This window comes from Tetrapisispora phaffii, chromosome 4 (assembly GCF_000236905.1).
Source record: "Tetrapisispora phaffii CBS 4417 chromosome 4, complete genome".
Classification (NCBI taxonomy): Eukaryota; Fungi; Ascomycota; class Saccharomycetes; order Saccharomycetales; family Saccharomycetaceae; genus Tetrapisispora; species Tetrapisispora phaffii.
Genome location: NC_016523.1, coordinates 612,862 through 628,878, shown reverse-complemented (window position 1 = coordinate 628,878; position 16,017 = coordinate 612,862). Strand labels below are relative to the sequence as shown.

Here is a 16,017-nt window from a genome sequence, read left to right as displayed (position 1 = left end):
GTTTGTGAACCCATAGTTTATTATCAACTATTCAATTCACTCAAGATTTTATATTGTTACTGCAATTGAATTCAAACACTGGCAATATCCCTACATGTTCACTCCCATGCAGCAACAAATGTCCCTAATCAGATTAACAAGAATAGGGCGCTTTAGTGGCTCTTTGAGATATTTCACTCGTGGATTGAGTGGTAACTCAAGTATGCCATTGAAGCAATGGATTGGTAGCAAATTTAACACTCTGGATGAAGTAAAACAGTTTATGCAACAGGATTCTGCTTCCATCGAAGAGTACCTGAATTCCGATTCTGCAAGAACAACTTCTTCAAATTTAGACATATCTGATGAGACAATCAGAAGACTTCTGAAACTTTCAGGATTGCCAACTGAAAGTGTAGATATATTGCATATAAAAAAGAGATTGAAATATCAAATGTCTTTTCTTAACAAATTGCAAGAGATCTCTTACGATACTGATAAAATTGATGAAAATAACTCGAGAATTCTACCAAGAAATAGTAAACCATTATCGTATGAAGAACTGATCTCAAAAATAGAAAGAGCAACAAAATCTGAAGATCTAGGTGAAGTTTCAAATTCTTGGAATCCAACTGAATTGTCAGCACTTTCAAGAAATAAGATGTATGTGCTCCGTGGTGGTTTAATGAAAGATAGAGAGTAAACAGCTTTATTTAAGATTTTTATATATTATAATATTCCTATCCATGTATATATTTGTAATTTTATTATATGACAGTGATTGAAGTTTTACCAACAGGTGATTTTCATTGAAGATATTTACATGTAAGGGGAATAGTAGCTGAAAATGCATCCCATTAAAACCATCTACCTGTTTGTTGGTGTAATCTCCTATCCCTTTGTTGTCTAGCAATCTTGCTAATGTACCAGCCATAGAACACACCGATCGCTGAACCTCCTAAATGTGCAGCATAATCAAAGGATCCCCATCTCAAAACACATCCGGCTAGATTCCAACCGACTGCTCCTAAGAATGCAACCCATGCTCCACCTGGAATCGGGAAGAAAAATAATAATAGTTTTGCTTTAGGGAATAAATAAGCAAAACAACCAAATACACCAAATAGGGCGCCACTGGCACCTAGACTAGGGCCAATCATAGCAATTCTAGCAATTTTTGGATACCATAGAGAAAATAAAGATCCCACAATTGCACTATTCATATATAAAGAAAAAAAGTTTGAAACACCTAACATAGTGGCTAAGGACGTACCAAAAGACCACAGTGCAAGCATGTTCATACCCAAGTGCCAAAATTCTTGATGAGAAAAGGCACTGCCGATCAAGGACCATTTGCTGTAGATATTACTCTTCTCAAGTAGCATATATCTTTGCAAAAATCTCCATGACTTAGGTGACTGCCACATCATAAAAACAACGGCATTAATACCCAATAATGTATATATTAAATGAGTGGGGTTCTTTTTGAAATGAGTAAAAGGTGGGACATATTCGAATATATAGGGTGAAAGGAAAAATATACCTGTCATCAATGCAACGGCCGTTAATGTTACTTTCCCCAATGAATTATTATTACCTTGTAAGTGCTGAAACTGTTGAAATCTATTTAAACGCAAATAACGACTTGCAGTATTCTCATTTGAATTCCATTTTGCGAAACTAGTTGCTTTCGTAGAGAACGTTCTTCTTGCTAGCAATTGGTTAATTATGCTCGACTTAGTTATTTCATGTTTCCTTAATACAATATTAGGACTCCAAAACGAACTCTTTAATATATTTCTTTGTGATCTTATGAGGTTATTTGTAAAATACAATCTTTGTGAGGCTAATGATCTAATCATTGACGCCCTACCGATTGGGGTTAGCATAAAAACCATTTCTTCTGCAACTGCCCTTTTCAAATCTAACAAAGTAAACTACGATCTTTATTTCTAAATAGTTTACCGTCTCTTACGTTTACACAACATCTGATATATTCATTGACTTTGTATACATTGAATTATAGTTTCCTTAATATTTTTCCGGAACTTAAAAACATTGCCCTTTTGTAATAACGTAGTCACTTAATTGGTTTCGAACGCATTTAAATGAATAATCTAAATAAGAAAGGCTAAGGGGATCATGAATTATTTATATTATTTATATTGGTTGTTATGCAAGATTAAAACACTTATCTTATTATTTTTAGTATTCGTATATATATATATATATCTACAAATTACTAGACAAGTCGTATATGCTAAGTTGAAGTAAATGTTTTATGCTTCAAATTCAATTAAATCCTTTGATATGGAGTTGCTCATTGGAGGCCTAGAGAGAACTTGTTTTCTTTCAGGTTCTATCATGGTATCATCGATATCCATTTCTACCCATGAATTTCCTAGTAGATCATCACGTTCCTCTTGCTGTTCTGAAGTAAAATCATCGATATCTTCGAATTTATCTTCTTTAGTAGAAGACGAGAGAGATTTTGCCATTGGGGTGTTTGATGTTGCATTAGTATCGGTACTTAATATAGAATCTCCTCTACTTCTAGTGGTAGCAACAGAATCAACACGGATACGGACTTGTTTGGCAACCTTTCTGCCATCAGCCATAAACCCATCAAACATACCACGCAAGGCCTTTCCTCTTGTATTATCTGTGTCTATTAATTTATTAACATGTGTAGAACATCTCCAAGTTTCTGAAAAAAATAATTCATATGTTTCATCCGCAAGGATAATCATTCTAAATGTAGCCATATCTAATCGTTTAGGGTGTGTTGGATCCAAAGCAGCGTTAGCTTTTAAGGTGTTCAAATTTTTCTTCTTTATAGCATCTGTAGATTCACTAGAACCTCCAGTTTCATCATCAGAAAGTTCTATTAAGTTAAAATCAGAAGGTAGATCCACTGATCTAGCATATTCAATGGACCTTTGTAAGAAATTACTAGCTGCCTTCAAATACCTTTCAGACTGTTCATTTTTATATTTTTCTTCATTTACTTCAACATCGTTCGGTAACTCAATTGTGTCATCCCCATCTTCTTCTTGTGCCTTTTGTTCAACAATTCTGTCAGCAATCTCATTCTCAATTGCTGTTTTAGTAAGAACATCAACATATCTACCTGATCTCCATGGTTCTGTCAAAAATAATAAACCCTCTGAGAGAGCAAGGACCTCCTCACGATGCAATTCGCCATCACCGTCCTTATCATATAAATTGAAAAAATTATTTATCATGATTAATAAATCATCTGTCTTCAACTTATCTAAACCAGCTACAACATTATTTAACGTCAGTTCACCAGAATCATTCGTATCCCAGTAATTGAATAATTTCTTCAAAAACTCATTTTTCTGTTCAACAAATCTGGAATCATTATCTGCTTCACATGGCTTACACCAATCACAAAATTTACCTAAAAATTGAACAAAAACGTCATAATTCATACTAGAGGAACCTTTACCGAGACTTATATTATATGTCTCTATACTTTGATAATAAATATCATAGATATTTGATAAGTCAGTACTATGAAGATAGAAAGTTTTAGGCATTTGACGAATTTGTGTTTTCTTAACAAAAGTTTCAATATTTAAGGTTATTTCCTTTTCAAATTTATGCCTTTGTTGAGAAATTATTTGAGATGTAATAACATTGAATTCCTTAAAGGCTGTTACAAGCAGCTGTTGAAATTTAGTAATACTTCTTAATTTAGGATCATCTGAATCTGGGTATGCACTGTCGCCTAAAGTTTGAAAATAATTCTTCAAAACAGCAATAAAAGTACCATCTTCTTCTGATGCTAATAACGCATCACCATTGACCTTTAATATCGCAAGAGAAACCTGGAATAATGTTCTTGAGCCATTAAGAAAAAATATATCCATTATTCTAAAACTGAATTCTAACGGCATCGATGTGAAAAATAATGATAAAAACCATGGCAATGAAACGATGGATAGTTGAATATCTTGTTTTTGTATATGCTCCCATAACACTGGAATTTTATCTTCGACAAAATATTCAAACACTTTTTGATCCAACAGAGTACCATACATCGTTTTGGAGTAATAACCAGGAACATACACGTCACACAAGTTATATAAACACCAGAATGCCTGTTCTTCTGTCATATATATTAATAAACCTGCTACAACGATATTCATTGCTTGACAATATCCAACATCTGGATTTTTCCAAGAATAAACAGTCAGCACATTCCTTAACCTATTTAGACCTTCCGATGTTTGATATGCTTTGTATTCAGGTAAGGATCTCTTTAAATCTTTTTCAATTTCGTCTGTTGCTTGTGACGTTTTCCCTTGATTTTCTTCTAATATTTGTTGGTATTCACCCGCATTGGCGTAACGTAGGTACATGGCACCAGAACATAATTCCCAAATTTCACCTCTAATTCTATTAGGTAAACCGACCCTAACTAGTTTATGAAATATATGATTTTTAACTATTCCCATATTTTCACCATTCTCCTTAAAATAATCAAACCAAAGTCTTAATTTGAGTTTTTCTTTTTCCATTGAAGGATTACCAGGATATTTGAATTGTTGTCCAAGTCCTGATTTTGGTGGTATCAAATCTGTTTTATGCATAATGTTCTTGTTAAGTATGAACTCCGAATAACAAGTGTTCAAAAATTGAGGTAATTTCCTTGCATTTTCTATATTCTCCTTTAAATGTAATTTTAATTGAGCAGAAAATTGTTCAGATTTATATTTCAATCCCATCAACTGTATCAATACTTCAGACCCAGTATACAATGTCAATGTTAGAGAAAAATTATTTGCTTCAGATGGAGTTCTCTCCACTCTCTTTATTGTTGATAGGTTAAGTAACAAAACACAAGATTTTTTATCGAATGCATCTCTAAATACCAAAAAATGTTTTGTTAGATATAACCTACCTGAAAACACATATGCTCCAACATTCTGTTCTTTGGTCCTATGGTTCTGAATTTCTCTTAATTTACTATGGGCTCCAACAAAGGAAAGGTCTGCATTTATATCATCCACTATTAGTTCTTCATCAGGTAATCTGTATTCTAGCTTAAACTTTTCGTCTCTAGTAAGAGAAGGTAAAAAACTTTCAGCTATTTTATCAATGAATGTTGCCTTTTGGCGTAAGGAACCTAAAAATGACATCACAAAGCAGCCAATATTAATATATTTTTTGGTGTCAAAAACTCTATCTAGTGGTTCTTCTTCCTTAAGCTATAGTTCACTACCTCTTATTGCAAAAATATCAAATTCAAACAAAACAAGTTTAATAACCAAGTTAAATCATGTCGATAATATACAAATGTACAAACATTACCTACATATAAGAAGTAAAAGAAACTAATCCCCTATGTTATCTAAATTATATTCTGTCAAAACTTTTTTTCAGTATAGAGTTTTTCTTTATTTCAAAGCATCGTGTTCTCAAAGGTTTCCGATATCTCAAATAATTGACATTTAAGAACAAGATACTTTCTTTTGAGTCAGTACAGAACATTATTTACGTGTAACAAGTATAGTCTGAGTTGACATAAGTTACATAGTCCTATTCTTGATTCAATTGTAAAATTCTATTATTAGTGAAACTTTTTAAAAATGCTATTTACTTTTCTAAATCTTTCATCTTTAAATAATAATAATAATGATAATGATAATGATAATGAGAATGATAATTTGTTTTTGTTTTAGTTTTAAATTCTATCTTTTATCGAAATGACAAGGTCTTCAATTGGTAGTTCTTGTTTTAGCCCATCTGCTAAGACTTCCTCATATAATGCTGTTATATCTTTGTAATCATTCGATGGGAATGCACATTCGTGTATGATATGTAATGTTTTTAAATAATGCAGTTTAAACATTTTATCATAAGTTCCTAAATCTATGCCATTCAGCCACTGGTTCGCTAGAGGATAAAAAAAAATACTTGCATGCTTTCTAAACTCATTTTTTCTACTAGTTTTATTTGATTTCAATAGTTTTTTAGATTTCCATGTTACTTGTGAATTCTCCATTATACTATTATTGGCCGGGTTTATTTCTGTAATTGTGCTTTGTTCAGCAGATTGCAATGATATAGGACTTTGATTTGTGGACCATGGTAATTTTTGTTCAAAAAAATCAGTTTCATATTTTACAATGTATTCATCATCATAACCACGTAGCTCTCTAGCTGATAATCCCAGAGAAGAAAGGATAGACATCCTTTGTTGGAGAGAGAGTTCTGTAGTAAATAATAGTTTTAAAATATCTTTTATAGATTCAGGGGTAACAAATAAAATTGTCTCTAATGCATTAATTCTCCAAGCCTCAAAATCCTTTTCCTCAAAATTATTATTTAAAGTACAAATGTTTACAATCAATTTAGCAGCATAGTATGAAACTTCAGAGATAAAATTTCTCTTTTGCCTAACTAATTTAACTGTAGTCTTTAACAATGATACAAAATCGTTGCGTTTTGATTTATCTATATTCTCGAACTCTAATAATAAATCTTTCATGAAAACGATTTTTTTCTTTGTATAAGAATCTTCATCATCATCACTATCTGTGTCTAGGTTCAAATCATTAAATTTAGAAATTGCATCTAATTTCCCTTCCGTGTCTTGGTCAACTAATCTATTAGTCTCTAACTTTAGATTTTCCAACTTGATAGTCTTTGCCACTTGCAAGTTCTTGAAATCGTGTCTTGGAATAATAATATCAAATGAGCTCTCATACTCCAAGGTTCCATTAGTTACCATTTTTGCAATAAACATTGTACGCTCCCTGATTGTCAATTCATTGTTGGTTAATCTCTTAGTGACACCATTCAAAAATGCAGTGCTTTCAGCAATTTTAACACGTTGCTCAGAAGTAGTGCGGTAAGATAATAACATGCACAATATCTGGCAAGTTTTCTCATCGTCGTAAACATTTACATCACTAAATCGTCTTAATGCCTTATCTGTAAAATTAGTGACCATTACTTCTGGTATGATCTTTAAAATAATTTCAATCAATATAGTTGATTTCAAATTTGTTAGCATTTGATAATCTATTGATTGATGCACCTGTAACTGACTTAGAATTTCGAAAATTTCAATGTAATTTTTTTCAATAACTCTGATATCAAAATATGGGAATAAGGTGTTTATTATAATATTTCTTCTGACATTTCTTTTCGAGTGAGTAATAATATTTTTAAAATGAATCCAATACTGATCCTCTGAGAGTAACAGTTTGTCTAAAATTATATCCATTGTAAATAATGGATTTAAAGAAAAGAATGATGTCAACATTTCTCCCGTTTTTTGATATAGGTTTATTTCATCAAAAGATGTTTCATCCAAAAAACACTTGAAATGTATGGTTAATATTTCGATATAGTCAACTATACTCAATGAGCTTGACAATAAATTAAACAGCCTGCTTCCAAAGAACACAGACTTTAATATATCCAAGTCTTCCTTTGATGACTTTAGCAATTGCATATAATTGTATAGCAGTGTAGGGTGGTATCTTAATAAATCAATCAATATATCTAGATAAATTTGTCGTTCTAAATTTTTACTGGAATCTTTCAATCTAGAGGAATAATTGATCATATTAGAAAATAAAAGATAAGAATTAGATATAATTTGAAGCAACTTACTCTTTAATGAACTTTGTAAAGAAGGATAGACTGGACATACAACAGTGATAATTATCATAACCACTTCAAGGTTCAATCCAATTTTCTCATCTAAAACCCCAGTTAACACAGCTTCAAGCTTCTCATAGTTGGCGCCTTTACCCAAATTATTGACCAAATTCCTATCCATACGGCTAATTATTATAATTTATGTACTATCCACAACGCAAATACAGCTTGAATTCAATTGCCTGCCATATAAATGCTATTATTCATCCCAATTTCTCAATTATTCAGCAATGCAACTTCATAAAGAATTTATATGTTTTTTTAGAGAAAGAATACAAAAAGATGCTTCAATAGATCTATATAACGATTACTTTTAATTAATCAATGGTTAATCAAAATTTCACTTGCTATTCTAAACTTCAACTTTCAATTACCTTTGACACATCAAATGATATTTCGATTTGAAGGCGATGATGCATTGAATATTATTTGTCACTATAAAATTTGGGACTACTCGAAAGCGATGGCATCCGCATAGGTAAAATCTATGAAAGATCTATATACAATATTTAATTATATAATTAAATAGAATTCAGTTGTGAAATAGATATGTACATATATGGTTCCAACTTAATATTATTATAGTTGTGTCTAATTGAATAAATGATCTAATATAATTCCATATTCGAGACCATTTAATTAATAGAAATATACAATACAAAGTACGACATTGGAGATAGTAAGAAAAGTTATTACTTGAAATAGTTCCTCTTAGGATATGTTAAAAACAACACATTTTGTTAGATATAACTCTACAATTCATAAGCATGTCATTACACAAGATAGGTTTAAGGAGACTATGAGAAAGATGGCCACTCAAGTTATGCTTCTTTCCATTGCTAATCCGATAGGTTCTCCAAAATCCGAGTTCAGAGGGTTAGTTGCATCATCTGTAACCTCTTTATGTGTACTGCCTAAACCAAAGTTGGAATTTAATTTACAATTACCGTCGTTTACTTCAATAGCACTGCATAAATATCAGTATTTTGCAGTTCACATCATGTCACCGACCAAAGCTTCTGTGGATATGGGCAGATTGTTCAGTAAAGGTGCAATCACCTCTAAAATGGATGGTTCTATTCAACCAAGCCAACCATTTATGGACTTAGAAGAGAACGTTACTTTTGAGAACTATTCTATCGAGAATTCAAATTTACAGATACCAGTTCTGAAAATGGCAGAGAAGACTTTGATTTGTAAGAAGAGTGATGTGTTTAAAACCGGTGATCATGAAATATGGGTAGGTGAGGTTGAAGATATTATAGTGAACGAAGAGGAAGAAGCTCAAGGAGGTTTACTTTACTATGATAGGTTCTTTCATATGTTAGGCAATAAAATCCAATGACGATACATTTCAAATAAATAATCTATATTCAATTAATCAAGACATAAATAAATCTGAATATTTAGGATCTGTTTAGGATTTTCTAAAGTAAAAAACATTAAATATCATTATGAGTTATTATTATCAATGTCATATAGTTAATATATATGGATCAGATTGCCAAAATTCGAAGTTTTACCTTCTCAGTTTACGAATACAAAGATTGAGATAGTTTAACTGTTTTACCTGTATGTGGAATATGATCTGCATCATCGTCATCGTGCTCTTCTATACCGTTATGCATCATTTGTTCATTATAAAAAGGTCCTAAAGCTGTTGAAGATCTCTTTGAGAATTTCAAACTGCTTAAAGAACTGAAGGAAACATTCTTTTTGTGTTTTCGTGTATTTGCAACTCTGCTGGTAGCAGCAGCGCTAGGAATTGCACTCAAACTATGTCCACTGGTATTGCTATTCTTATACAACCCAGTTGATGAGGGTTCATTTTCTCCAGTTGCTTTAGAAGTTGGAAGACTAGAAGCACTTGTACTTCTTTGAAAATTAGGAGGATGCAATGGAACATGTTGATCATTCACCTTCATGGCTGGGATCCTATTTACATCTTCGTTTCCACTTTCCGCACTGACAGGAACTGAGTTACTATTGATACTTTTAAAATTAGGTATAATAGCAGATGAGTTTGAACTAACATTCATATTAGATATACTTGATGCTCCTGAAATCTTTTTTTCTAGCCTCTCTAGATAGGGTGGTGAAGTAGGATTTGAGATGGATCTTTGGTGAGATAAAGGAAGCGCAAAGTAACCACCATTACTGTCGTCAGAGGGTTGTCTATTAGGTGTAACCGATGAAAAATTTGGAGTACTTCTCTTTGTCTTCAAAACGGAAGAATCTAACTGAAATTGTTGTGGAACTCTACTTGATATACTAGCGTTCTGGATAGATTGAATGATAGAAGATGGCCTATTGGGACTGATTAAGTTACCTTTATCGTCTAACATCGGCGACATTAAAAATGAATTATCAACATGACCACTGGATGCATTTCTAGAATCAGGAATGTTCAAGGAGCTTTGAGTTACTGAATTGATATATGCCTTTGATGGATCATTAAAATCAGGAATTGAAGATGAATTACTATGCACGAAACCCGTAGATGAACTTCTCGACAACATTGGATGAGGTAAACCTGCCCTATTCTTAATGGAACATTCTTCAATAAATTCAGCTCTTTCGGCGACATTTTTAAATGATAACAAACGTTTAATGTCAGTTACCCATTTCCGGAAATACTTAAGATCCTGAGCTGTTGGAACATCTTCTTCAAGAGTAAATGTCCATAATCTAGGTTCTAGAGAAACATTAGCAGCATGTTGAGCGGCAACTTTAGCTTGTTGTTGTTGTGTCTTAGATGAGCTGGAGCTTTTATTCTTATGATGAGTAGGACCCCTCAAAAATTTAGCAAATCCACTAGCTTTTCCTGACTTTTTATCTTTAGATATATGAGGAGCAAAGTTACCTGAAATTTTACCATGCTCAAGATGAATATCGCTAGGTAGAATATGAGTCTTCTCGGATGCATGTGTTGCAACTTCAACGGTTTCTGGAACAATTGAAGGAGCACGCAATACTAATTTCCTATCAGTACTTTCCACAAGAGTACATAAATCTAATGGAATACTAAAATTTGGACTTAATGTCTTTTTCTTACTAGTTGTTGGAATTGCATTAGGTAAATTTCCAGTTTGGGCTTTATTTTTACTACTCTTGCTTGACTTAGGAGTGGCAGCTTTTGTATTTTTTTGACTCTGGAGAGATGTCGTTGTTGAATGGTTTCCACTTTTGTATAAATTACTACTCTTAAATTCGTGTAAAAAATTGGCTGTAAGAACAAAATAACCATCTGATACCTTCAAATCGTCTTTTTTGAATTTCAAGTACCCAGATTTGACACATTTACCTAATGGTGATTTTCTTCTAGGGTAATCGATGTCACTAACTTGTCTTTCGGAAGGGATTGGATCAACTGAACTCCAATTCATCAAACCCTTTGTATGGCATGCAACGAATTGATCCCATTCAACTGCAGGAGGGTTAGAACAAATACCAGTGTGTAATTCTTGACAAAGGTTTTTTAGCATTAATTGAGCCTCTGAACCAATCAAAATAGAATATGACTGTAGTGTGTCTTGGATTTTAGAATAAACTATTTTTCTAAGCTTTAAACCTGCTGTTTGTATGTTGATAAAAGCTTCTCTTAGATAGTTTTCTTCTTTTAACTGTCTTTTTAATTGTAAATCCAACTGTAACTTCAACAAAAATGGATCATGTTTTGGTTTAATTTTTTGAACCCTTGTATTATATTTTGGGCTTTGAACAACTTTGCAAGCGGCAATGTACTTATGTAATAACTGAGATGTAATTGTGATATGGTCACTGATATTAGTTTTAAAATTGTCATGCAGTTGTTTGATATCTCTAACTTTAATTTTAAGATCCTTTCTCAAGTCAAGTAATTTTGGAATGATATTGGTAGTGATTTCTTTAGAAATTTTGTATTGTTGACTAGCTTGAGATAAATGATATTTTTTCAGGATTATCTGCAAATCTTGGACAGATCCTGAACCAAACTTCATGAACCCTGAAGCAGCTAAGGCAGAATTAAAATCATGGTTAATCAGGGCAGCACTTGAACCTGTAGCAGCAGAGGCTGATCCAGGAACTTCAACATATTCTACAGCCTTTGCATTTGGGTTCTTTAATTTTTTCTGTTCGGCTAACGTGATTGGTTGTTGTTTCTTAGTCAATTGTTTAGTGGTTAAAGGATCGACGAATGAGTTTGTTGTCTCATCTAAATCAGTTAAGAATTTAAATTTGACAGAATCTTTTAATTGTGTATTGATTCTTGCAAATTCTTCTTGAGAATAAGCAACCTCTTTCAAATAGAAGCAAAGAGCCTTCAAAATTTTTCCCCATTTATAAAATCTATCGGCTAGTAAAACCGTTGGATATTCTTTAACGAAATGATTACTCTCATCATAAATTTCATCTTCTGCATAACCTTCAGATCCTGATACGGAATCGTTTTCAGATATTTTAACTGGTTTTGGGATTGGAACAGTGGTATAAAAAGGAGAACTTCTATGAGATCTTGGCAAAATATAATCTTTATTTTCCTTCGAAACTGCGTTGTTTGTGTAATTCATTTTATCAATCAAAGCTGACGTATTCAGCGACATAGACTCGGTTGCTAAATCTTTAAAAAGCGAAGGCTCTGTTGAATTCAAATTCATGTCCGCATTAAACTGAGGAGTTAATGTACTTGAGCCATTGTTTAACGAATAGTTAAAGGTGCTTTGTGGTAAGGAAGAGTTTCTTGCATGCTGTTGATAAGAATTCCCTCCTTCACTTAAATTTGGTAACGAGCTATCGGCACCGTACATCAATGGATTATAACGTACATTTGGAACGCTACTTCTTCTCTCATTTGGATCATACTGGTTTTGAGGATGGTCATTATTGTCTTGTTGAGTAGGGCCTTGTCCGGCGTGAATTTCATTTTCTTCACAGCTAGTGATTAAATCACTAGCTGTGATCAAAGGTTGATCCAGAATCTGAGATGGAGTCAGCAAAGGATCGGGATTCTTTGGAACATCCAAGGAAAAGTAATCAGACATTGCTAAATTCAATTCAATTCCATTCAATTATAAATTATCAAAAAAACACAAACTTAAGATAGATATTTCCTTGATAACAGAGTACAACGATCCTTTTAGTTGTTCTTGTTTTGTTTCTGGATATAACAAAAGGTTAAGGGTAAAGATGCCGATAAGTTACGTAAATGCTTATATTGTATTAATTTTACCTTTTCGACGAAAGAAATACTACTATTCATTTTTACTAACACATATAGACATATATATAAATGAAATGCTAAAATGATTAAACAACATTGAATGAAACAAGAAGAGAAAAGAGATCTGATCAACGTAATAAGTTAAACATCTTAGATGTTGAGTTAATTTTAGAAGAAATGATAATAATTTAAACTATCTTAATGAAATTTCTTTCAAGGTTGTAGTTACGTAAATGTGTATATCCTTTCTTTCTTTTTTTTTATTTTCAATTTTCATTCTCATTTTTTTCTCGAGTGCCGCCATACTGCTTGTTTCTTTTCTCGAAAGAAGCGCTCTCGCATCTTTTTGTCCCTCCTCTGAAGGTCTTTTCGTCGTAATACAGAAGATAATGGATACATCAATCATGTCATACAAGATGTAGCACGCAAGACCAGACCTTCATTGAAGTTGTAACACTTGAAGATGAAGCAGCTAACCGTCTTTTCTGCTGGATATGCAGTTAGTAAGGTCATGTATTGTGGTTGTGGAATGATTACGGTGGCGATGTGATTTACGAGAGGAATGTCTCTTGCGTATGTACGTAGGTATGCTTATCTTTTTGGTTTTTGATGCAGTAGCCATGAATTCTTTTGTTGGATGACAGTTCAAATAACAAGATAGTTAAGTAATGTACTTATAGAAATGTGGACTACCTATATGAAAATGTAGCAATTATCAATAAGCAATGCACTTGATTAGCTTTGCCATTGTTAGTGTGAGCAAGTTTCAAGTATTGATGACGGAAAGGACCCTTAACAAACATTCACGTATCGGCAAAGTTCATATGAGATGGTGTGTTTATATGAGCCGAAATGTGTGTGTGTGTAAATACGTTTCATTCTTCACCTGTTAAGGTAGATGCTAACAATGTACTGAAATTGATGATTTCAAGTATCTTTTTAGGAATCTTGTTAGAGAGGGAGAGTCCTTCGGTTTTCAAAAACTAAAAATCGGAATACGCATTTTTATTAATAAAAAGTCCCTTGTGTGGGACAAATTTGGCTTTAATTTCTTCCTTTTGAGATGTTTTTGTAATAAAATTAGTAGTTTCCCAATTATAATAGAAAAATAATCTTGAATTCTTGTTTTAAATTCAAATCTTTAGAGGCTGCTTTTAAGATTGGTTAGTGGGAACTGTTGCCAATAAGATAATAATACAATTATATTCTATTAATGTCGAAACTCAATAATATATGTCTATGTATAAATAGTATCTAGTGATGTCTTGGAATTAGTCTTCTTTTTTTTTGCTTTTTTACATTCTCTTGCCTGCAACATGTCAATAGAAGAAATCATGTAAACGTCATTATACTGTTATGTGAAGAATTGTTATTTAAGACTGTACCTCACATAATCTAATCTCTCTTAGAGTTTTCTTTTTTGTTCACAAACTTCTGTTTGAGTACTTTAATGGCTGCAAGTAACATACTGCGGAACCAAACGATGTTTAATACGTCTAGTACTAAATTGCCACCGACAATAATGATGGTGTCTAATTGATTGACGCCTGGTTGATCCATTGTCATGTAATAATCGTAGCATAGTTTCCCAATTTGCAACCAGCCCCATGCAATTCTACAGAAAAAGAAAATAACCATCAACATTAAATTGTTCGCAGTTAAAAGGGATTTTTGGTTAGGGAAATATTTCATTAGGAACCATCTGATATTCAATGATGGATTACTTAATTCAAACATTAAGAAAACTGGAGCATAGTATTGGATAGATGGTTTTAGTCCAATGACATACACTACAGTGGAGATGATTCCATGAAGAATGAATGGCAATTCAGAGTATCTACTTGAAATATAAATATCCCAAACAAAATAGCCGATTGCATAGACACAGATCACTTCTGTTGCCCTTATGCTACCAAAGATTCTTGAAAACGAATCCGTGTATACTTGATAATATTCTTCATCATATAACATACATTTTAAGGATAGATATAATACAATGATTGCCTGAACGAAAGAAACTAAATGAATACCACTTTGAATCATTAGAGCATTGTATTTTTTCTTGTCAGTCAAAGTTTCATCTTTTTTGTCAAATAATAGATTAGCAATCTTTGGGAACATTATTTGAGTACCAAATAAAAACCATAAATGATAGAAGATTGAAATGTAAAATATAGAATGCAAATTTGCAGCGATTCTTTCTGATTGAATAACATTATTTTCCATCAAAAAAGGAATAATCGTTTCATTAAAGAAACCAGGTTGTGGCAACTCCACTACTCCGTTAACTACAAAGTCCATTATGTTAGTTTTTATCTATTATACTCTGTCGTATGCCTTAGTCTCTTATTTATGATGAGCCAACCTATAATGAAAAGCTCAATATATAATAATATTTCTATAATTTCTAACTCATTTATATACTAAACCAGGAGAATACTAGAAGAAAGAGATTATATAAAGTTTCGTTTGTTAGAAAGCATCTTTTTAAGGTCATCTCAGATCTTGTCAATAGAGGAAATAATCGCATTTGAATTAAAAGATCGCAGGGGAAAAGGATATCAAATACTGAAACGATCGTTGCGACATGCTCAGTCCTCTTCACAAAGAAACAATTAACGAAAAAAGAGAGAAAAAGTGTGTACGTGTGTATATTTACTAAAACATATATTCTATACTATCAAACAAACATATCGAAGAATTCTCGAGATACAATATATGTATGTTAGTTACTTTCCTTCAGCCTAGACTGAACTGCCCTCTTGTCCTCTCTTCGAAGATATAAGTCTGATGAGGAGGATACTGAATCTCTCGATTTCGAACCTGTTAATTGTTGCTTTTTAATTTCCGAAGTAGGGCATACTTACGGGTTAGGAACTGAAAAAACAACTAAATTTCGAAACTTTTAAACAATTTAATCACTTGAATATCTGTATATATGTCTGTGTGTGTTTATGAAATAATTAAAAATAACAACCATACATTACAGAATATTGGAAACAGGTTGAACGACATACGCTATGTAATGCGTTTTGGTTTACACATTTCTACTACGATGGCGTCTTTATACAATTTACACTATTTGTTAATTACACATCTTAATTAAAATTATAGTAATCTAAGTTTCCTGTGTGCAT

The 16,017-nt window shown here is 32.4% G+C and overlaps 7 protein-coding genes across 7 annotated transcripts; 2 read left to right on the top strand and 5 right to left on the bottom strand.

Moving 5' to 3' along the window:
* Positions 1–94: 94 nt before the first annotated feature.
* GTF1 (glutamyl-tRNA(Gln) amidotransferase subunit F) lies at positions 95–682 on the top strand (the record flags this gene model as incomplete). The annotated part of the gene is made up of 1 exon (XM_003685323.1): positions 95–682. One exon carries the CDS (start codon positions 95–97, stop codon positions 680–682), a length of 588 nt encoding a protein of 195 aa, XP_003685371.1.
* A 154-nt stretch (positions 683–836) lies between these two features.
* Positions 837–1,877, bottom strand: PCP1 (rhomboid protease PCP1; the record flags this gene model as incomplete). The annotated part of the gene is made up of 1 exon (XM_003685322.1): positions 837–1,877. One exon carries the CDS (start codon positions 1,875–1,877, stop codon positions 837–839), a length of 1,041 nt encoding a protein of 346 aa, XP_003685370.1.
* A 381-nt stretch (positions 1,878–2,258) lies between these two features.
* MDR1 (GTPase-activating protein MDR1) lies at positions 2,259–5,147 on the bottom strand (the record flags this gene model as incomplete). Its single annotated transcript, XM_003685321.1, has 1 exon — positions 2,259–5,147. One exon carries the CDS (start codon positions 5,145–5,147, stop codon positions 2,259–2,261), a length of 2,889 nt encoding a protein of 962 aa, XP_003685369.1.
* Positions 5,148–5,692: 545 nt separating this feature from the next.
* TEL2 (Tel2p) lies at positions 5,693–7,801 on the bottom strand (the record flags this gene model as incomplete). The annotated part of the gene is made up of 1 exon (XM_003685320.1): positions 5,693–7,801. One exon carries the CDS (start codon positions 7,799–7,801, stop codon positions 5,693–5,695), a length of 2,109 nt encoding a protein of 702 aa, XP_003685368.1.
* A 597-nt stretch (positions 7,802–8,398) lies between these two features.
* Positions 8,399–9,025, top strand: TPHA0D02970 (flavin reductase family protein; the record flags this gene model as incomplete). Its single annotated transcript, XM_003685319.1, has 1 exon — positions 8,399–9,025. One exon carries the CDS (start codon positions 8,399–8,401, stop codon positions 9,023–9,025), a length of 627 nt encoding a protein of 208 aa, XP_003685367.1.
* A 187-nt stretch (positions 9,026–9,212) lies between these two features.
* TPHA0D02960 (uncharacterized protein) lies at positions 9,213–12,701 on the bottom strand (the record flags this gene model as incomplete). Its single annotated transcript, XM_003685318.1, has 1 exon — positions 9,213–12,701. One exon carries the CDS (start codon positions 12,699–12,701, stop codon positions 9,213–9,215), a length of 3,489 nt encoding a protein of 1,162 aa, XP_003685366.1.
* Positions 12,702–14,275: 1,574 nt separating this feature from the next.
* ALE2 (Ale2p) lies at positions 14,276–15,181 on the bottom strand (the record flags this gene model as incomplete). Its single annotated transcript, XM_003685317.1, has 1 exon — positions 14,276–15,181. One exon carries the CDS (start codon positions 15,179–15,181, stop codon positions 14,276–14,278), a length of 906 nt encoding a protein of 301 aa, XP_003685365.1.
* Between the last annotated feature and the right edge of the window lie 836 nt (positions 15,182–16,017).